This window comes from Erythrolamprus reginae, unplaced genomic scaffold (genome assembly GCF_031021105.1).
Source record: "Erythrolamprus reginae isolate rEryReg1 unplaced genomic scaffold, rEryReg1.hap1 H_12, whole genome shotgun sequence".
NCBI classification, from domain to species: domain Eukaryota; kingdom Metazoa; phylum Chordata; class Lepidosauria; order Squamata; family Dipsadidae; genus Erythrolamprus; species Erythrolamprus reginae.
In genome coordinates this window covers 193,713-217,483 of record NW_027248465.1, presented here as the reverse complement: position 1 = coordinate 217,483, position 23,771 = coordinate 193,713, and the positions used below count along the sequence as shown (strand labels likewise).

Genomic DNA, 23,771 nt, shown 5'->3' with positions numbered 1-23,771 from the left:
ACAATGTTGTTTGGTGGGACCCAGGGGAAGAGTCTTCTCTGTGGCGGCCCCGGCCCTTTGGAACCAACTCCCCCCAGAGATTAGAATTGCCCCCACCCTCCTCGCCTTTCGTAAGCTTCTTAAAACCCACCTCTGCCGTCAGCCATGGGGGAACTGAGATATTCTTTCCCCCTAGGCCTTTACAATTTACGCATGGTATGTCTGTATGTATGTTTGGTTTTTATAATAAGGTTTTTTTTAGTTATTTTAGTATTGGATTGGATTGTTGCATGCTGTTTTTATCATGTTGTTAGCCGCCCCTAGTCTACGGAGAGGGGTGGCATACGAATCCAATAAATAAACAAACAAACAAACAAATAAATAAATATTTAATTAAATTCAGCTTCTACTATGCTGCATGGATTGAAAGTACATTATCAATTATTTATTTGTGTGATTGTTGATCTTGAGAAAATAATTAATTTCTAACAGTTGTAGAAAAATATTTTTAAAATAGATATTAGTTGTTTTTGTTTTCTGGAAGGTTTCTATATTTTTATGTTGTCTTGGTTTTTGAATAGTGTTCTGGTTTCTCATAGAACTTTAGTTATTGAAAATAACGCTTACTGAATGCAGTATTTCATAAACAAAGAAACTCCATTTTTATTCTCTTCGCTTCCATATTCAAAAATGCACTACAGACTGGCACATTCTTTTCTCCCATTATCGCTCTTAATTGCATTCCACATACATTCCTTCATGCCTCCTCCCGTCTCCTAAAATTCATGAATTTACAGCATGATTAAAAAACAGCAGGAATGACTGCAATATAACACAGAATAAACTTACTCGCTCCGGAGCCAAACTGAAACACATCTTAGAACTATAACATTGAAACTCCACCCTTCTTCCCCACTGGCCTCCTGACGTAACTAATACATCACTCCAGTATTTAACCCATTCCTACCCTTAATGTCTTTTTCCTAACACCTGTTCATTGTGTTTTTGGACCCTTCTGAATTGAGGATTAACCCAGTGAATGTCTGTTTCTTCCTCACTAGATTCTCGACTCATAGCAACATCCTGTTGCTGGCCTCCCACCTGTTCTAATACCTGTAACCCAGGGCCTACCACTAATTCATAAACACTATCTGTATCAGAGTCCTCAAGCTCTTCATCATCCTCCAACTGACCAGGAGTATGTACAACAAATAGTAGTAGAAGATTATTTTAGATCATAGTTATTATCAAGTCAGAAGGCTACAGAAATATACTGTATATAGAAATATTGAAACTCGGTAAAGACTTTAACCAAGTTATGGGAGCAAATATGAACATTGAAGAGATTCAGTCTACATATCGAGACCAAAGAAAGGAGACTTAAAAGAGTGTGTGAACTATCACACAATAGCCTTAATTTTACATGCCAGCAAAATAAATCATCCCACACAGATCAGAGCTCTAAATGGAAAGAAAGGGGTGTGTCAGTTGCTTAAGGTGACTTTAGAAAAGGTCAAGAAATCCCCGAGATATTTTTGCTGATGCTCCCTGGGTAATTGAGAATGCCAAAGAATTCCAAAAAGAGGCCAATATGTTTTTTAACGATTAACAAAATGCCTTTGATTGTGTCAATCCAGATTTTTCTCTGCCTTGTGAAGGATTGCTGTAGGAAGAATATTGTAATGTTGCTCGTCTTACAAAGGAGATTATGTCTTACTTCTGCAACCCAAGTTATAATTGCCTTTGATAACATCTTCAGTCCATTTGATCTGCCTGATTCTTAATTATTATTAGTATTACCGGTAGTATTAGTATTAGTATTATTAGTATTTATTAGATTTGTATGCCGCCCCTCTCCGAAGACTCAGGGTGGCTCACAACAGCAATAGAAACAATATAACAGTGAAACAAATCTAATATTAAAATAAAATATATCTAAAACCCCAGCAATTTAAAACCATACAACACATACATACCAAACATAAAATATAAAAGCCTGGGGGAAGATGTCTCAGTTCCCCCATGCCTGGCGATAAAGGTGGGTCTTGAGTATTTTGCGAAAACAAAGAGGATGGGAGCCGTTCTAATCTCTGGGGGAAGTTGATTCCAGAGGGCCGGGGCCGCCACAGAGAAGGCTCTTCCCCTGGGGCCCGCCAAACAACATTGTTTGGTCGACGGGACCCGGAGAAGGCCAACTCTGTGGGACCTTATCGGCCGCTGGGATTCGTGCGGTATTCCAGAGGTATTCTGGTCCAATGCCATATCGGGCTTTAAAGGTCATTACCAACACTTTGAATCGTGACCGGAAACTGATTGGGAGCCAGTGCAGGCCACGGAGTGTTGCAGAAACGTGGGCGAATCTTGAAAGCCCCACGATGGGTCTCGCGGCCGCATTCTGCACGATCTGAAGTTTCCGAACACTTTTCAAGGGTAGCCCCATGTAGAGAGCGTTGCAGTAATCGAACCTAATGACTTTGGGTGGCTCACAATACCTGAAACAATGTAAAAAGAATATCTTAAACACAGCAGACAATAAAACCAAGCTTCAAGAAAAAAAAGGGAAGAGCAAATAGCAAACCCCAAACCATCTTACCAGTGACTAATATTCAGGAAAGGACGCACCAACCTTTGTAGCCCTGGGCTTGAGAGAACAGCCATAATCTCATAAACTAAAACAAGTGTGCCTTTAACTACAAAAGCCTTGTCAACAATGGGCAGTCAATTGCCCCTCTATAATTGATTACTCAGTAAGTTATATAGAATTCACACTTGTCCTGAGGCGACATTCTGTGGCCTACCCAAATGGCATGTTCGTCTGTGCAGAATTGTATAACTTGGCTTTCCTCAGACTGGTACTTTGCTGCCCAATATGTTGAATTAAAATTTTCATCTTCCCAAACCAATATGTTCTTAAGTAAATTTAGCATTTCATCATCAGGGATGGGTTCTGCATTGTGTTGTGCTCCAGGAATGAAGAAAGGAAGGGATTTCCATTCAAGGATTCCACAATTTTGTCCTTCTCTGGACAGTTAATAGTCTAATTATATTTGTAATTTCTGGTTTTGTTTTGTGGGTAGAAATATCCATTCATAATACACTCATATATTCTTGTAAGGAATTGCATGATTAGCGGAACTGACATTTCATTACTTGGTGTTGCATGTTTGGGAGATAACCATCAGCTCGCATATTTAGAATATTACATATTATTCATTTTATAAAGTTTATAACAGTAACTGATGCGTAGTTGCAAGAACAGTGCTTATAAAACCTTTGAAATACAAGTTATAGCTTATAGTATTTGAATACGTGTTGTAACAACTGCTCATTTACTGAATTGTTGTTTATAAAACTTTGAGAGACTTCTATACATCTATCAAACTTCTTATGTTATAAAGTAGAGTTTGAGTATTTCCTTTGGTTTTCTGTTTCTTGACTTAATCTACCTGACAACACATTGGGTAATCAAACTTATTGATTTTTCATTTAAAAATAATGTTGATGCATTAGAGCTGGAATGAATGTGTGATGAGTTTCTTTCTTACCTTGGTGGACAAAATTTAGAAGGATGCAAATTTGTTGAAGTCATCAAGGAAACCATGGCAGACATCTTACTAAGGCCTGAGATTTTTTTGCTTGGCAAAGGTTGCTTTGCAATTGTTTAACACAAAAATGTATCAAAATGTGATTATAAGGCTCTTGTAAGGATAAAGCCTAGACATGGGAGACATATGAGATTGGAGTTTAGCTGGCTGGGGTTATCTATCATTGCCTTGCTTTTTCTCTGATTGTTGAATTAGAGATACGTTTTTAAAAACCCTCAGAATAATTATTCATAATTATAGAAAACTGATTATTATTTGTATTCTCTTGGAAAATATTACAGGTAGTCCTCTACTTATGATTACAGTTAAAACAGAAATTTTGATCACTAAGCAATATGGTCATTAACTGAGTCACAATATGACCAGACCCAATTTTATGAGCATTTCTACATTAAGCAATGGAGGAGAATGACTGGTCCAAAGTCATTCAGATGACTTTCATGGCTAAAACATGAATTGAATTTAATGTCTCTGGCTTTCCTGTCCTCTTTGTTATAACCACTGAAGCACCCTTGCAGTCATCTGATCACTATGCAGGCACATGGCAACTGGCTTGATTTTTTTGACAATTGAAATGTTTTGTGGTCACATGATTGCAATTTGCAGTCTTTCCAGCTGGCTTTCCACAAACAAAGTTAATTGGAGAAGGCGGATTCTCTCTGAGCTCAACACGTTGATTGGGTGTGGAAAATAGAAAGAAGGTGTATTGGATGTATTCACCTCTTTGACTTATTACTAAACTTATAAAAGGAAGGATGCAAACAAATAAAAGCAAGCACAAGCAAACTTCAAACTGTCATTAAATCAATGATTACCTTGCCAAATCAAATCAAATTAGGTTTATTACAGTCAAGGATTTATTGCGCAACAGATAAAAACATTCAATGAGTATACAGTTGAAAATTCTAGAGTAAAGTCATGACAGATAAAATCTATATTAAAATCACAATTTGGCATCCGTCAGTTAGACATCGGCCTAACTATACTATAACATCAATCCTTAAACCGTGAGGTCTTTAGTCATTAAATACTAAAATGGAAAAGAGTAGTAATGCAAAGGGTTTGCTACCTTAGCTGTGTAAAATAATTTTGGTGGATTAAATAAAAGCAAGCAAAGTCAAATTTCAAACTGTCATTAAATCGATTATTGGAAGTTTGACCTTGTAAAGTCTATAAAAAAGTTATTTGCATGATGTGATCATTTTCTATGTACTATGTGCAATGGGCAACTAAATTTGCATACGAAGTGTTCATCTCTGCTAGTAACAACATATAAAGTTTTTCCTCTTTTTCAGCGTGACAGAACTTCGTGATTTCTTTCTGGTGAACAACGTGACTTATTTGGCCCTGATATTTGACCAGGACAACTCCTTTTTGAGCAGAGAGGTGAATCTTAATTGATTGTTCAACATATACATCACAGTCAGTATTATTATTATTGTTTATTAAATGTATATCCTGCTTCTTTACACAGAAAACATTTGAGACCTCTAACAAAATTAAAATAAATAGTTGAAATTGGATTAAAACTTTTAAAAATACAGGCAGTCTCAGCTATCAGTCTGAGTTCAAACAATATGATATTTAGTTTAATGTGACCATGTTAACACAAGCCTGTGCAATTGAGACTTACACACGTGCATTTGAAGTTGGGATTTTAAAGGCTGCTAATCTTTGTGGAAAATTGAGAAAAGGAAGATTCTGGCAGAAGAAAACAGTACAAGTTTTAAAAAGAAGAGATTTGTTATTGCCCTGGAGCAAAAATTTGACGTAATTGAAGACATGAATGTGGTTGTAGCAATACTAAAATAGGATATATTGAACACTCATAGAATTGATTTTTATTTTTATTTTGCTTTCTGTACCTACTCTGTGATTTTGTTAACCATAAATTTTAATCAAGAGCATATTCTTTTTACCCTTTATTATAATATTTAATATTGTTGTTTAAAATACTTCACTGCCTATTTCCATCGAGCTGGAACTAATTTCTACATTTTCCATAAAAATAACACTTTGGATAGTGCAAATTCAAATAATGTGATCATTTTTGGGACTCATTGAACTGCACCAATTTAGACCCGCTTGTAATCATTATCCAATTCAAACTGAGAAGTTCTGAATAAAGAAGGACACAGCTGAAATAGTGGAGCCTGAATGTAATTCCAAAGCAAGAACATGTCACAGGGTAAAGAGTAAGAAAGATTATAGAAATATGCAAGATCTGTTATTTATGCAAAAAAGGCTGAAACTTTCTCTATGTCCTGGGGAACAAGATGATCCTTAATGTGGCTCAGGTTAAAACACCTTTCTGATTCACTAAGGATGGGAAGTAAAGCAAATTATGACTTGTAAGATACTGTTATATTGTGCCTGGGAAATAATTGACAATTACAGGATTTTCTACACAGGTAGTGATGTTTTGGTGTCGGGTGTCTATTAGTGCCCTATGTGCTATATTTTGCACTAAAATTTCAGGACACTCTTAAAGGCATTGCAGATGTCAAGTGACTAATGGCCCATTCCTGGTAACATTGGAATGACCTTTAATCAACCTGACCAGGAAACCTGCCCAAAGTGAGTTTTTAGAGCAAGCTCTGATGCACAGATAAACAGGCTAATTAAATATTATTGTGTTATTATAGACCTGTAACTTTTGTAAACATAAATAAAAAAGTACTGTATATTGACACTTCCTTCCTGTTCCTTACTGGAAATCTTACTTGGATCAAGCACTCTGTGGGAATATGTTTGACATATTAATTTAATCCCTGATGCTGTCACCAATAACTAGTCTAGGGATATTTCCCCAACTCTACCGGTTAATTGTCCTGTGAAGTCTTTGGTGCATTCTGAGTTTCGTTGTTGCTTGCAAATGTTTCATTACCCAACTAGGTAATATCAGTGCTAGTAAATGTGAAGTTTACTCCCTGTTTATATGCAGTAGTTTTCCTGCCAGCATTGGTGGGGGTGTGATTTTCTCCTTGGTAGTTTTTATACACCATTCATTTACACACCATTCAAAAGACACCATAAAAATGCTAACAAGGAAATAAAAAGAGCAGAGCATTTCTTCTCCAGCAGCCTGCACCCAGATAAGCAGGCATTGGACCAGAGTACCTCCAGAACCACCTGCTACCGCACGAATCCCAGCGACCGATAAGGTCCCACAGAGTTGGCCTTCTCCGGGTCCCATTGACCAGAAAATGTCGTTTGGCGGGCCCCAGGGGAAGGGCCTTCTCTGTGGCAGCCCCGGCCCTCTGGAACCAACTCCCCCCGGAGATTAGAACTGCCCCCACACTCCCTGTCTTTCGTAAATTACTCAAGACCCATCTATACCGCCAGGCATGGGGGAGTTGAGACACCTTTCCCCCAGGCTTTTTTATATTTATGTTTGGGTATGTATATGTTGTTTGCTTTTTAAAATACTATAGGGTTTTATGTGCTTTTTAATATTAGATTTGTTTTCGCTGGAATATTGCTTTTATTATTGTTGTGAACCGCCCCGAGTCTTCGGAGAGGAGCGGCATACAAATCTAATAAATTGAATTGAATTGATTAATACCAGGCAAATAATTATGCAAAAAACAGTTCCCTAATCAAGGAACTGCTAAGCAGAACCTTTGTCCCTCATTTCCCCGATACTGTACTGTATATAAACAGAGAGGAAAGTCCACAGTCCCTAGTATTAATGATTTTATCTAGTTATGTACTGAAATGTCTTGCAAACAAACAGCCAAGCTCAGAGAGCTCTAAGGACTCCACAGATTCACCTTGAACTACATATATTCTCTTCTCTTTAACTTTGAATTGGTTCATGTCCTGTGAAATAATTTCTTTTACATAATCCGCCCCCACAACCCATGGTGAAATCCAACGACAGGAGGAAACCAGGATAATACTTCTGCTGGTTAGCTTTTTTCATTCAAGGTGACAGGGGCATCCCTTTTGTTTCTCCACAACAGTTACATTTGTACAGTAAACTGGAATATAATCTCTTTTTATAAACTGTATTTCCAGTTAAAGTAAACATGGGTAACACTAAGTGATAAGATTTCATGATTTTTGCCCAGATTTTTGTTTTAATCTTTTTTGGCATGAACTTCTCATTTAAAATTAAGCAGGAAACATCAAAAAGATCTTTCATTTAAAACTTAATGTAACATGTGAAAGGATGTAAATTTTGATTCTAGCACCACTGACATGTGGTGGCAACACAGAAGATTTCTCCATGCATGAAAAAGTGTGGATGAGCAGCTGCTAATTCCAAGCATCTTAGTTATCTCCCTCCCAATGTCTCTTTTTAGCTGCCAGTTTTTCTAAAGATGGAAGAACCATTTGTTTCTGGAAAGAGAAGTGGGAACTGAAAAATGGACAGCCATTATGTTGCCCATGTTTTTATGTACACTCTGGATTTCTATGTCTATATACCTCTTGAAGTCTGAACAGAAAGACTTTTATTTATTTATTTATTCAATTTTTATGCCGCCCTTCTCCTTAGACTCAGGGCGGCTTACAACATGTTAGCAATAGTACTTTTTAATAGAGCCAGCCTATTGCCCCCACAATCCGGGTCCTCATTTTACCCACCTCGGAAGGATGGAAGGCTGAGTCAACCTTGAGCCGGTGATGAGTTTTGAACCGCTGACCTTCAGATCTACAGTCAGCGTCAGTGGCCTGCAGTACAGCACTCTACCTGCTGCGCCATCCCGGCTCTTTTACCAGATTCAGTTTGGCAAAGGAGGCTCTGTACTATTCAGAGTGCTTTCCCCACAGATCAGGATCCCAAGTGGATCACCAAAAGCGATATTAAAATCTTATGTGCATCATGACCATTATTGAGCTGTAACCCTAACATCTGAAGGTAATGTTATAGCCTTTGGCTTTAAATTGATAATGCTCTCTGATGCAAATCAGTACAAAGGAATTCCTGCATAAAAGAGGGGAGAAATAAACTATTTTTATAAATATGTTTGCATGCTGGGGAAAAAAGGTTGTTTGTTATTCTCAGTTCTTTGTTTCTTTCTCTTCTGTGTTTCCTCTTCATGGCTTACTGAATACCTCTGGCTGGTTTATTCCCTTCAGTGAACTGAGAGAGGAAACAAAGTAGGTAGTTAATTGCCACAAGTCTTAAAACAAATAATAGTTGTACCTATTCGCTCTTATAAATACAAACACAAAGATTACGCTAAGAAACTTTAATTGTGTAATCATTGTGTTGAGTATACATAATGGTATTACCTACCTCTTTTCCAGTTCGGGATTCAAGGGAGACTTTGGCAATGGATATATCGTTGCTAAAGAAATAATAATGGAATGTTCCAAAGAACGTGTGTACCTCTGATTCATCCGCAAATATGCAACGTGACACTATTTAGATGTGAATAACCTGAAAAGGATCAGCAAGATTTCATTGGTAGTGGACCATGAGAACGGCAAGAGAGTGTTTCAGAAGATTAAATGTTTGAATAGAGGAGAATGAAAGTAATTTCTTGCATCCAGATGAGCAATATTGACGCATGCCTTGTTTGATTCTAGGTTGCACTGGATATGTTTCAGTTTGAGAATATTGCAGTACGGCGAATCCTGAAGAGCAATGAAGAGCTAGTGAAGCAGTTCAACATCACTACCTTTCCATCTGGCCTCCTTGTGACCAATAATGGTTCCTGCAGAAGCATCCCTGGGTGAGATGTTATTATCGTCACAGAACCCTCTCTTTTCTGTTTTATCTAGTACTATTGCTAAAATGCATAAATTCTCTGTCATCCATGTTCTCCTTGAGTTTTCAAGAATTTAGGTTCCTGTAGAAACCCAGATAATTTCTATGAGGACTTTGTATCCAATTCACATTTTAAAAAAATATGTTATAAAAATATTGTCTGTCTATTCTAAAATTTTGTTTCATAATTATCCATTTGAGGAATTTGCAGAATATTTATATTTTTGGGATTCTCGAACCAGTTCCTGTGTGTATTATTTTTTAGAATTTATTTTTATTTTGTTTTATTCTTATTTAGACAGGGAGCTTATCAAATGTACGGATGGCACCAAACTTTGGGGAATTGCTAAGATTTTGGAAAATAAATTCAAGAATCGGAAGAATCTTGATGGGCTACAGTAATGGGTCCTATCCAATAAGATGTGGTTCAGTGGTTAGAAAAGTCCTGCATTTAGCTAGGAAAAACCAAAGACATGGCTATAAAATAAATAGTAGAAAATAAAAATATAAAGTAGCACTTGGCTCAATAATAGCAATAGAATGAAGTGTCCTAGTGGACCATCACGTCAGTATGAGCCAGCAGTGAGCTGCAGTTGTCAAAAGAAAATGAATACAGTCCAAGGCTGCATCAAGATCACGAGAAGTGATAGTTCCACTCTATATTTTATTTTATTTTATTTATTTATTTTGTCCAATACACAATAATACACAATGAAGGTAATAGAGGACACCTTCAGGGAAATAGAATTAGAGAAAGAATAGAAGAGAGAGTATAGGATAAAATAATCAATGAGAGAATAGAAGAAAGATATAGGGATAGAAGAGAAGATATATGGGATATAGGAAAGACAATAGGACAGGGGACGGAAAGCACTCTAGTGCAGAGGTCCCCAACCTTTTTTGCACCAGGGACCGGCTTTAAGCTAGACCAGTTTTCCATGGCCCGGTGGGGGGGGGGGGGGCTTTGGTCATATGGGGGTGGGGTTATGGAGGGGTGGAGCCAGGGCCGCCATCAGGAATTTTGGGGCCCCATACAGCCTAAGTGTCTGGGGGGCCCCCTCCCCGCCATTTTAAAACTACTTTATTTTGCGACATACCAATTATGTATGAAATTTACCTTCTTTGGGGAGGGGTGAAAGGGGAGAGTAAGAGAGGAAGGAGTGAAAGAAGGGAATGAGGGAGGAAAGAAGGGAGGAAGGAAAAGGAAAGCAAGAAATGGAGGAAGGAAAGAAAGAAAGAAAGAAAGAAAGAAAGGGGGAAGGGAGAGGAACAGAGGAAGGAAGCAAGGAAACTTATGAAAGGGGAGAGTAAGAGAGGAAAGACTGAAGGAAGGGAGGGAGGGAAGAAGGTAGGAAGGAGAAAGAAAAGAAGAAATAGAGGAAGGGAAGGTAAAAGAGAAAGAAAAAGAGAAAGAAAGAAAGAAAGAAAGAATGAAAGAGAAATAAAAATAGAGGGGGAATGAAAGAAATGGAAGGAGGGAAGGAGAGAAAGAAAAAGAAAGAAAGAAAGCAAGAGAGAAAAAAGAATGAAAGAGCAAGAGAGCAAAAGAAAGAGAGAAAGAAAGAAAGAAAGAAAGAAAGGCAACTTCAAAGAAAGGCTCACTGAGCATCTCTCACTCTCTTTCTATCCCTCTTTCTTTCTCTCTCTTCCTTTCTATCTCTCCTCCTCCTTTATCTCCTCTCTCTCTCTCCCTCTCTCTTTCTCTCCCCCCTCTCTCCCCCCTCTCTCCCTCTCTCCCTCTCTTGCTATCTCTCCCCCCTCTCCCTCTCTCTTTCTCTCTCTCCCTCTCTCTCTTTCTCCCTCTCTCTTTCTCACTCTCCCCCCTCTCTCCATTTCTCTTTCTCCCTCTCTTTCTCTCTCTCTCCCCCCTCTCTCCCTCTCTTTCTCTCTCTCCCTCTCTTGCTATCTCTTTCTCTCCCCCTCTCTCCCTCTCTCTTTCTCTCCCTCCCTCTCTTGCTATCTCTTTCTCTCTCTTTCTCCCCCCTCTCTCCCTCTCTCTTTCTCCCTCTCCCTCTCTTTCTCTCTCTCTCCCCCTCTCTCTTTCTCTCTCTTTCTGTCTCCCCTCTCTCCCTCTCTCTCTCCCTCTCTTGCCATCTCTTTCTCTCCCTCTCTCTTTCTCTCTCTCCCTCTCTTGCTATCTCTTTCTCTCTTTCTTTCCCCCTCTCTCCCTCTCTCTTTCTCTCTCTCTCCCTCTGTTGCTATCCCCCCTCTCTCTTTCTCTCTCTCCCTCTCTTGCTATCTCTTTCTCTCTTTCTTTCCCCCCTCTCTCCCTCTCTCTTTCTCTCTCTCCCTCTGTTGCTATCCCCCCTCTCTTTCTCTCTGTCCCTCTCTTGCTAACCTCCTGTCTCCCTCTCTTGCTATCTCTTTCTCTCCCCCCTCTCTTTCTCTCTCCCTCTCTTGCTATCTCTTTCTCTCCCCCTCTCTCCATCTCTCTTTCTCTCTCTCCCTCTCTTGCTATCTCTTTCTTTCTCTTTCTGCCCCCCCTCTCCCTCTCTCTTTCTCTCTCCTTCTCTTTCTCCCTCTGTTGCTATCCCCCCTCTCTCTTTCTCTCTGTCCCTCTGTTGCTAACCCCCCCTCTCTCCCTCTGTTGCTATCTCTTTCTCTTCCCCCTCTCTCTTTTTTTCTCTCAGCAGCGGCAGCAGGGTGATCAGCTGTGAGGCGGAGCTACGGAACCGAGGCACGGACGGCGGCGGCGCAGGCTCGCCCAGCTGGGAGGCGGTGTTCTCGGCCCCCCCCCCCCCAGCTGAAACTGACATCCGGCCGGGGCGATTCTTCCCCGGCCGGACAAGCACGCTTGTGCTGCCAAAGGCAGCGTGTGGGCAAGCCTGCGCTCTGCTCAGGCTCGCCCAGCTGGGAGGCGGTGTTCTCGCCCCCCCCCAGCTGAAACTGAGGTCCGGCCGGGGCGATTCTTCCCTGGCCGGACAAGCACGCTTGTGCTGCCAAAGGCAGCGTGTGGGCAAGCCTGCGCTCTGCTCAGGCTCGCCCAGCTGGGAGGCGGTGTTCTCGCCCCCCCCCCCCCAGCTGAAACTGAGGTCCGGCCGGGGCGATTCTTCCCCGGCCGGACAGGCACGCTCGTCCCGCTCATCGCCCGTATCCAGCAGATAGGCTTTGAGTTTTTGGCTGGGGGGGGGAGAAGTAGGACCTTCCTAACTCCCCCCCAGCCAAAATCACAAAGCCAGGCAGCCCCCAGCCGCCAAAGGAGCCTCCTGATTCTCCCCGCCCTGCCCGACGCCCCACCCTGTCCTGCATAATGTCTTCTGCCGGGAGGGCAGCGCTGCCGCGGACCGGCTGGAAAACCCCAACGGCCCGGTCCCGGTCCGCGGACCGGCGGTTGGGGACCTCTGCTCTAGTGCACTTATGTACGCCCCTTACTGACCTCTTAGGAATCTGGATAGGTCAACTGTGGATAGTCTAAGGGTAAAATGTTGGGGGTTAGGGGATGATACTATGGAGTCCGGTAATGAGTTCCACGCTTCAACAACTCTATTACTAAAGTCGTATTTTTTAGTCAAGTTTGGAGCACTAGTGAGGCTATATTTGGAATACTGTGTCAAGTTCTGATAGCTACAATAGAAAAAAAATGCTAAGATCCTAAAAATAGTGCAGAGAAGAGCAGTAGAGATGATAAGGGGTCTGGAAGCTAAACCATGTGATTATTGGTTAAGAGAACTATGCAGGGGTGGGTTTGTGGGTTTGTTTGTTTGTTTATTTAATTAATTAATTATTTGTTTGTTTATTTCATTTCATTTCATTTTACTTATATGCTGCCCAATCCCGCAGGACTCAGGACTAAAGTCAAATCAAAACATTAATAACAGTAGAACCCTTAATCTAACCAATACAGTCATACCATCACACATACCAATCATGGGCGGAGTTAAATATGTTAATTCTCACAGCCCCCAGACCTGCCACCAGAGCCAGGTCTTCAAGGCTTTTTGGAAGGCCAGTAGGGTGGGAGCAGTACTGACCTTGGGGGGTTCCACTTACCTTCGCCACCACTTCGCAGCATGCACATCCCCTCATGCAATTCACTTCCACGCATGCTCAGGATTCACCCCAAAACATAGCTGAAGAGCTGATCAGCTGTGCTTCGGATAAAGAAATAAAAGTCAGTATTAACCCAGGGATGGGCGGGAGGACTCTTTTTCAAGCGGCAGAAGAGGAGAAGCCATCCAAAAATTTGTCCCAAAAAATGGTAGCACATGGTAGCTCATGGACCGGCGCTAACTAAACCAGATCTGTCATACCATTGTCACTTCACCAGCAGATCTAATGATTTGGATGATCTGGTCTGAACTCTTGGATCGATCGATCTATGTATCATCTATCTATCTTTGGTATCTTATCTATCTATCTATCTATCTCTATCATCTATCTGTCTATCTGTCTATCTGCCTATCTATCATCTATCTATCTATCTATCTATCTATCTATCATCTTTCTATCTAATCTATCTAATCTATCTATCTATCATCTATCTATCATCTACCTACCTACCTATCTAATCTACCTACCTACCTATCATCCATCCATCCATCCATCCATCCATCTATCTGATGTATATGCCACCCTTCTCCTGAGACTCAGGGCGGCTTACAACATGTAGAAATCCCCATAATTAAAAGTTAACAGCACATTCATACATCATCCATCACACATTCATTCATTGGGTGGGGCAAGGTGTTAAAATTTCAATGGCCCCAGGCCTGCCAACAGAGGTGAGCCTTTAAGAGTTTATGGAAGGCAGGGAGAGTGGGGGCAGTACGGATCTCTGAGGGGAGCTCATACCATAGGGCCGGGGCCGCCACAGAGAAGGCTCTTCCCCTAGGCCCCGCCAGACAACATAGTCTGGCTGACAGAACCTGGAGAAGGCTGACTCTGTGGGGCCTGAACGGCTGCTGGGATGTATGAGGTATGTTTGAGGATGAGGTATGTATGAGGATGTATGAACTAAGTATGTTTAGTCTAACAAAAGGTACAGTGTTCCCTTGATTTTCGTGGGGAATGCGTTCCGAGACCACCCGTCGAATTTCCACAAAGTAGAGATGCAGAAGTAAATACACTATTTTTGGCTATGAACAGTGTCACAAGCCTTCCCTTAACACTTTAAACCCCTAAATTACAATTTCCCATTCCCCTAGCAACCATTTAAATTATTACTCACCATGTTTATTTATTAAAATTTATTTAATTTTTTTTAATTAAAGGTGGATGAAAGTTTGGTGATGACATATGATGTCATTGGGCAGGAAAAACTATGGTATAGGGGGGGAAACCGCAAAGTATTTTTAAATTAATATTTTTGAAAAATCGTGGTATAGGCTTTTCACGAAGTTCGAACCCGCGAAAATCGAGGGAACACTGTATTAGATTAAATATGGCAGCTGTCTCCCATTATTTGAGGGCTAGTCACAGAGATGAGGAGATAGACTTACTCTCCAAAGTACTGTACCTGAGGGCGGGACAAGGGTGGAAACTTTTTAAAAGACATCATACCTGAAACTAAGGAGAAATTTCCTGATAGTGAGAGCAATTAACCAATGGAACAGCTTGCCCCTGGAGTTATGGATGCTGGAGGTTTACAAGGGAAGATTGGACATCTATTTGCCTGGGATAGTATAAGGAGACCTGCCTTGGGCAGAGGTTTGGACTAGAAGAACTCCTTCCAATCCTATGATGCAGACATTTGCAGAAAACTGCAAGAGAGTAGATTTCTTCAGAACCTTTGTGATCATATAATTCAGACATCTGCATTGTCAAAACCTGTTTTCACCCAACTGCTTGGGCGTGCAAGTATTTATCTGCTAACTAGGTTGGGAATGACGGAATCTCCACTGATGGGAGGTTCTTCTTGTGTGTGAAACAAAAATCCTGGATTTTTCTTGTGGGTGTTGCTCAGAAAGAAATTTCCTGGGATATAAAGGATTTGTGTAGGGAGGGTGTGGATATGGGATATGTCTTGCTAATTTCTTACAAAAGCATTGTGAGTGCTGTTATTCCAGAGAGACAAGCTGTGTTCATCTCTCATTATTGCATCATTCACATAATTAGAATCCTCTAAGGCAGTGATTTTCAACCTTTTTTGAGCCGCGGCACATTTTTTACATTTACAAAACCATGGGACACATTGAGTTGGGGGGGGGGGGGAGCCAAAAAAGTTTGGACAAAAAATTCCTCTCTCTCCTCCTCCCTTTCGCTCTATTTCTCTCTCCCTCCCTCTTTCGCTCCCTTCCTCTTTTTTCTCTATCTCTCCATCCCTCTTTCTTTCTCTCTTCCTTCTTTCCTCTTTTTTGCTCTCTTTCTTTCTCCCTCCCTCTATGTCTTTCTCTCTCCCACCTTCCCTCCCTCTCTTTCTCTCTCTCTTTCTCTCTCCTCTCTTGCTTTCTTTCTCTCTCGTTCTCTTTCTTTTTCTCTCTCTTGCTTTCTCTCTCTCTCTCTTGCTTTCTCTTTCTCTCTTGCTTTCTCTCTCTGTTTTCTTTCTCTCTCACTTGCTTGCTTTCTCTCCCTCTTGTTCTTTCTTTCTCTCTCTCTCTCTTTCTCTCTCTCTTGTTTTCTTTCTCTCCCTCTTTCTTTCTTTCTTTCTTTCTCTTTCTCTTTCTTTCTCTCGCTCTCTCTTGTTTTCTTTCATGTCTCACGGCACACTAGTTGAAAAACACTGCTCTAAGGCAGCAATATCAAACCTGGTTCTGTATAGATGTGAGGACCTGTGTGTCCGATTGCTATGATAAATTTTTGACTGTGGTTCCTGTAGTTTTAAGTCTACCCCACACTAAACTTGAGCGAAGTGTGTGCCACGTGTGGCCTAACGCATTTGTGGTAAATTCCTATATCCTTTATAATCATTACACTAGATGTAATAGTATATATTGGATTTATGCCATCTGATCTACACCATTTCTTATCTTCTAGATTCCTGCTTCCCCTTAATGATTTACATACGCTGACTTTTTTGTGGTTAGCTGCACATGTTAGATTTCCTTTGAAGATAACATTTCATAATTCAGCACTAGTTGTACTCACTATCTAAAGTAAATAATTGTCGCTGCTAATGCTGCAGTGTAATATGTCAACACAAGTAAATTATTAGTTCATTGTGAATCTTCTTTAGAAGGTGATTCTCTAGTTGTGGAGCATTCAGATTTGAACTACTTCCGTATTTCCTGGCATAGTAGGTTGGAAGCTGAATTTTGAGGCACAACTTAATAGATATGTTAATTGTACCTTTTGATATACAGTGTTCCCTTGATTTCCGCGGGGGATGCGTTCCGAGACCGCCCGCGAAAGTCGAATTTCCGTGAAGTAGAGATGCGGAAGTAAATACACCAGTTTTGGCTATGGACAGTATCACAAGCCATCCCTTAACACTTTAAACCCCTAAATTACCATTTCCCATTCCCTTAACAACCATTTACTCACCATTATTACTGGTACTCACCATTGAATAAGACACTTAGTGATCCTGATATTTATAAACATAATTATTTATTAACAATAATTATTATTTTTTTGTTATTTATTTGCAAAAATTATTAGTTTGGCGATGACATAGGACGTCATTGGGTGGGAAAAACCGTGGTATAGGGAAAAACCCGCGAAGTATTTTTTAATTAATATTTTTTGAAAAACCGTGGTTTAGGCTATTCACGAAGTTCGAACCCGCGAAAATCGAGGAAACACTGTACTCAGAAATGGTAAAGGTGAGCAACTGAATTCTCAAATTAGAATGTGATATCCATATAAGCAGAGGTGGGCTGCTGCCAGAACAGCTAATTGTGCCCAGCTCCGCAGCTCTGGAACGCAACTAAGGGATCGAGCACAATTATGCTTCCTGCAGCTCTGCAGGTAGCAAAATCGCACACAGGGAGGCACTTGCGGACGCATTTCGGCGAGGTTGGATATAAGGCCTTTGAGATCACATTGTAGCTTGTTGCATTCCATTCATCTGCAGGCTAACAGCTTTTAATTAGTATCTGCAAAATTACAGCACACAGAAAGACATAACATAGCTGGTTGGCTCAACTTGTAAGTTTCCCAGCCGGTTATGAAGCACCAGTCTTCTTATTTCAAGTGGACCATGTTTTAAAATATGTTCTCTTTCCCATATTCTTGCTTATTTTTTATTCTGGATTTAAATATTTAAGGATTCCTTTCCGAATTTCCCTGTAACTTTGAAAACTCTCTGAGAACATGACACAAACTGGGAAGGCCACCACTAACTATTGTAGTGAACAAGAACATTTATGTAAAAAAAAAAGAGTTCTGTTGGGTTTTTGGAGCCAGGTTTTTAAAGGCTCAGGAATGAGCATTAAATCCTTCAACTTCATGCAGTAGTAGCAAATCCATAGTTTATGCAGATCCTTCAGCTGTGGAAATAGCTGTGAACATAAGACTTTGCCATTTTAATCGTTGCAACGTGTGCCCTTAAAACATAAGTGCAATGAAGAGACCTAGGGTGTTTGCAGAGCATCACTTTTGACAACATTGACCTCCCTCCCTGTTCCCTTTAAGATGCTGCCGATAACTATAGTTTTATAGGGCAACGACTCTTGTTATTCAGGAAGGTAATTCCACATTGAACCCAGTGGAATGAATGACTGAAAATTACTCCTGCTTATATCACTGTAACTAAGCTGTCCTAGCCCATCAGTATATGCATGTGGCTGGCATAAATACTCTTTGGTCTTACGGTGGGCGTCTCCAGGCCACGTACCTGATGCTTCAGGGGGATTTCAGCTCCATTCACAATTATCCATTTCCTTGATTTAGAAACCATTTGCTGGTACTATCCTAATTTCAGTAGGATTCAGGCACAGTGTGCAGTATTGATCCCTTTCTAGTCTTATTATTGCTACTGGGCATTGCCCCAAACCTTTGCACATTCTTTATCATGTCTTCCAATGCTTTCAGTAGATGCAAAATAGCACCAAAATACCTTGTGTTTTTCTCTGGCAAAATTATCAAGGAACTGGAAAATATTCGTCCAGCGTTACTTTTTGTGATCAGCCTTGCAGCTTGTGATTCTCTGCCTAGTTTGCAGAAGGGAGGTTTTATTTCACATTATTTGGAAACAAAGATAATTGAGTGTGGTCTTCTGAAAGCCTGGCAAGTGATCAGCTGTGTTCTGACCTGCCACCTCCCCTCCACCCAGCTGGTCGTCTCCTCCACATGCATTTCTAATTGCAGAAAAGTTCATTAGAAGCCAGACAATGGCTGGTTCTGAGATGCTGGTAGAGAACAATGGAGCCCGTGCTTGGACCCTCTGGTGAATTCCTGCTATTGAATAGTGCATTAAACAACAAGCAGATGGTCTCCCTCCTCCCCCTCCCCTACATCGCTCTTAGCAGATGATTGATGTCCACCTGGCAGTGAAGGCATTAGTGTGATGGGCAAAGGGGCATGTTGGCACTGTTGATTTCCTTAGCAAGAGGTTTTACAGGTGCGGCGGCACTACTCATTCCTGGACCGGAGGGGAATGATTGGCGCACATGAAATCTGTATGCTTTCTTTTGCAGTGAACTAACTGGAGTGAGGTAGCTGGCTGGCCTAGAGGTGGTCATCTTGCTTCTTTCCTGCCAACTTCACCCAACAGGAGAGCCATTGTTTTCCTTGCTGCAGAACTGGCAGAGAAGAGAATTATTTGTGATGATGCCGACTCTTGGCCATCTGCTCACAGAGAGCATCAGACCGAGAAAACAGAGCATAAAGTGGGTTGCTCCTGCCTGTGCTTCCCTGAGGGATTTTTTTTGCTAGTGCCACTACTTGCTGCACTGGCAAAACAACTTTCTCTTAGGTTGGTGCTGCTTTGGGATGTGAGAAAAATTGGCTTTGTCCAGCAAGGATATTCAAAATTCTCTGTTTATATCTTAAGCCATCCAGTTTATAGATTAAAGGGATGGCTGAGAGTAGGCTTTTCTCTGTTTGGATCTCACTATGGTACTGCATATAATTGATTCCAAAGTGAATTAGATTAAACAAACAAACAAACAAACCAATAAGTGTGTGTGTGTGCGTGTGTGTTTCGTAGATTTTCATGGGAATAGGTATGTAGGTCTTGGCATATTCAGTTTTTTTCAGGATTCTCTGAACCTTACACGGGAAGAAATTCGAATATGCCAAGACCTACATATATATGTATATGTACACAAACACACACACACACACACACACATGTATATGTCGAATTCAAATCCTGGTAAGGGTATGGCTAGCTGATGAGAGCTAACTAGCTGAAAATAGATTTATTTAAAAAAATATATTTTTATTGTTTTTCTCAGATAAACATAACAAACACAACATATAACATTTAGTGGAGCTACAGTCGCTCCACTCAAAATAGAAGTCTTCATTATATAAAAAGAAGAAAGATCTTATTATTGTTTAACACCGTCTACAAAATATATAAAAATATCTATTATAAGGCACTATATAAAAACACATCTAAAAGTTTATAAGGATATATATAGAAATTCTTAATTTGTAGATTAAATCCAACTAAAATAAAGAAGATAAGAGATAAAGAAATTACCTTTATATTCTAGATAATCACAATCTAATACGCTTTTACTATTAAATTCAAATTTTCAAAGTAATATAACAACAAGCTTATCTCTTTTTCTTTTTATCCCACCAAGTATATACCTTCTGCCAAATATCATAAAATTCTGAGTCTTCTTGATTATTTAACCGTCTCGTCTCATCATCATGTCGAGCTCGGCACAATCTAAGACTTTTTTAAGTATTTCTGCTTCTTTTGGAATCTCCGTTTCTTTCCATTTTTGAGCAAAAACTATACTAGCAGCTACTAATATATGAACTATTAAGTAATACCTGTATATGTCTTTTTTATATTTGTTATTTGATATACCTAATAAAAAAAATTCTGGTGTTTTCTTGATTTCTTGTATTATTTCTCTTAACGTTAAAATAAATTTATAATAGTCTCCATTCATTTTCATATCAGCAAAAATATTTTACACACACATACATACACATACACACACACACAGAGAGAGAGAGAGTTTGTGTGTGTGTATATATGTGTGCTTGTATGTATTATGTTTATGGAAAAGAAACCCATGGACCCATTTGGGCTATTGACATCGGTCAGTAATAATATTCACAATTTTTGCTGGTATCTCTTTCTTTAAATTCACCTGACCAGATTCTAAATTGTGCCCAGTTATAAGTCAATGTCATCCCACCCAGTTTGAAGCTCAAAAATACAATGTGTATTTATCTGATATTTGCTAGGTACAATCCATTTGCTGAACATGTTGGGAGCAATATGCTGATTCTATTAACTGCTTAGAAAGGGCTGTAAAGCACTGTGAAGCGGTATATAAGTCTAAGGGCTGTTGCTATTAAGAAAAATGAAATGTGGATTGTTTCATCTGTAGATGTGGTATCTAGGAAATAATAATATACTGACTAGCTTCATAATCTGTGCAGGACTGTTCTTTAATTTGTGCTTAACTATGGTGGGGAGGGATGGTGGATCTGGCAGTTTACATGAAGGATATTCCATTTTTTTGTCTTCTAAATTAATTATGTGGCAAAGGCAATAAAGTGAAAGGGAATTGTTCTAATTTGGGGTGAATCTGTTTGGCTTGCCCTATCCTATTATAGCTTATTTCCAAGGCCCATTTCTTTTAAGTTTTTGCAAATATATATTGCCTATTTTGCAGCATGGTGATATAATAGTCATTTTAATTTGCTAGTCCATATCCTGCCTTTCCTATTTAATCATAAGATCTAGAGATAGATTACTTCAGTAGTCTGGACTTAACCCAGATCTGACTTTAACAAACTATATTCAACACCAGAAAAGACAGCTCATTAAGACCAAGCTCATTTCCTGCAAAGTTACATGGGATCTTGTCTCTGAAAATCAGACTACCAAGATACTAAACATACGGTAGTTATGTATAATGATTGTGAATGCAGAAAAAGTGTACTGCTTAGGGACAGTTTATCTGTGTGTGTTTTCTAAAAAATTTAATCAGTTGGAATTAGCACATGGAGGTGATACAGCTATCTGTTAAAAATTAATAAATAAATAAATAACATAGAGAAGATTAGGCTAGCCAGTTAAACAGAAGAAGAAACATATGAGAACTTTGTTTCTATAGTGCAGCAAGACATTTGTACGCACAAAGTAAAAAACGTTACAGATTCCCACAGTGAAAGAATGGATGGTAAAGTTAGTGGAACTGGCTGAAATGATGAAATTGACTACATTGATTAAAGAAAAGCCTTTGTCTAATTTTGTTTTTACATGGAAACTAATTTTGGACATTTTGCTAGAAACTAATGCCATGTTAATTTGGGATTTTACAATTATAAATGTTTATAGAAATATTATTGGATTTTAAATCAAGAGGTTAATATATTTTATATTATTGAAGAAATTTGGAAGCTATTCTTTCCTTCCTTCCTTCCTTCCTTCCTTCCTTCCTTCCTTCCTTCCTTCCTTCCTTCCTTCCTTCCTTCCTTCTTTACTTACTTACTTACTTACTTACTTACTTACTTACTTACTTACTTACTTACTTACTTACTTACTTACTTACTTACTTACTTACTTACTTATTTATTGGACTTATATGCTGCCCCTCTCCATGGACTTGGAGCACCTTCCCTTCCCCTTTCTTTTTCCTCCTTAATTTTTTTTTTACACTTCATCTTTCATACAAATTGAATCCAGTATATAGAGTATCTAGTGATAACAGGTAGAACAGCAAATGATCTATTGCATACCTATTTGAAATTCACTAGTGTGTGTGTGTGTGTATACACAGTATCTATGTATCTATGTATCTTTCTATGTATGTATGTATTCACATTCATATATACATACATACATATTTACATACTCATTTGTGTATTTTGATCCTTAAAGAGAATTGACAGTTCTGTTTTCGCTTTGGTAATATAACTGTTGCTATGTGATGCTATGTGAGTTACAACCACACTGAAACTTAAAGATAGTAACTAAAGCAAATGCACATTGTTAAAGTTTGTCTCCTTTCATGTTTCTTTCCAGGCTGGAGAACTGGAGATCCCAGTATACTAGTTTCCTGCAGAACTTGCCTGGGGTCTTTAGGCGAGATGTTTTCATACCAACCGTGTCCCCCACTGCACCGACAACAATTCCTTTTACAATTTGGAAGTTGGCAGACAAGTGAGTGCCACCTTCCCAGAATGGTTTAATGTTTCTTCTTTCGTAGTGCTGTTTCAGATATTCTCACAATAGAAGCCAAAACTGGTTAGTCTCACCATTCATAGTTATGAGGAGCAGGGTATCCAGTCTGTCCTGTACAAACTTATAAACTGCAAGGGGACTAACGGATGCAAGAGCTGTACACCATGGATGTACAGTGCTTTGCATCCGAAGTGAAAATGTTACTTTAGAGATAGCATTGGAATATTCCCTGCACCTTTCAACACCTCCTTAAAAAAGGTACATCTTTTCCTATGTTGGCACAGGAGGCACGCATCCCATGAAAGTCTATGTTTAAGCCAAGCAGCATGTTAAGACAAGTGCGCTGCATCCTTTTGGCACCTCACTAACCGCAGTGCATATTTTCTTGGGACTCTGTAGTTGCTCTGCCAGCCCAGGAAAAGGTGCAGCATTTTAAAAGAGGTCATGAGAAGTTGCAGATAAATTTCCCATGTCTCTTGTGAAATACCATTTTTTGGAGGGCTTTGAAGCATTTCAATGTACAGTAGAACCTCGACATACGAGCTGCTCTATATACGAGCATTTCGAGATGCGAGCTAGGAGGGAAGAGATATTTTTGTTCTACTTACGAGCCCACATTTGGGGTATGAGTGTTCCTTCCGCTGCCGCCAGGCTCCGCCCAGCTGTCATTTTGTAGAGAAGCAAGAAGCGGAGGAAGAGCTGGATGCTGGCGGCGGCGGAGGAAGGCAAATGCGGCTTGGAAGCTGGGAGGGGGGCGGAATATGGGAGGAGAGAGGCAGCCTCCACGCTTTCCTTTCGGAGGAAGAGCTAAGTGGCCAAAGACGTTCCGCCCCCCTCCCAGCTTCCAAGCCGCATTCGCCTTCCTCCGCCGCCGCCAGCCGGAGCGAGCTGCTGGGCTGCGCGTGGCGGGAGAAGACCGGACAACGCCGGAGCGCTGGGCAGCACTACCGCCGCCGCGGGGAGAGGCGGGCATGTGGGCTGGCGGCATTGGGCTTGGTGGAAAGTCCGGGGGAAGCTCCAGCGACTCCCCTCCCATGGCTGCTGTTGAGGCGGCAGCGGCGTCCGGCTCCGGCGCGCGGCTCTCTCTCCATTCTTCTCTTTCCCCCTCTCGGGCTCCGAATGTGGTGGGCGGCGGGAAGAGGAAACGAGGCAGTCCCGGATCACTTGCTTCCCCGTCCAGAAAGCCGGCTGCCTGGGAAGCAAGCGATCCGGGACTGCCTCGTTTCCTCTTCCCGCCGCCCGCCGCATTCGGAGCCCGAGAGGGGGA

The 23,771-nt window shown here is 40.5% G+C and overlaps 1 protein-coding gene across 1 annotated transcript in view; it reads left to right on the top strand.

Annotated features, from left to right (window-relative positions):
- LOC139155353 (sulfhydryl oxidase 1-like) overlaps positions 1-23,771 on the top strand; it is an 80,024-nt gene that overhangs the window by 31,937 nt on the left and 24,316 nt on the right. Inside the window, exons 5-7 of the mRNA XM_070730485.1 lie at positions 4,880-4,970; positions 9,123-9,268; positions 22,346-22,483. Coding sequence (XP_070586586.1) covers positions 4,880-4,970; positions 9,123-9,268; positions 22,346-22,483 — 375 coding nt within the window. The remainder of the gene's footprint in view (positions 1-4,879; positions 4,971-9,122; positions 9,269-22,345; positions 22,484-23,771) is intronic.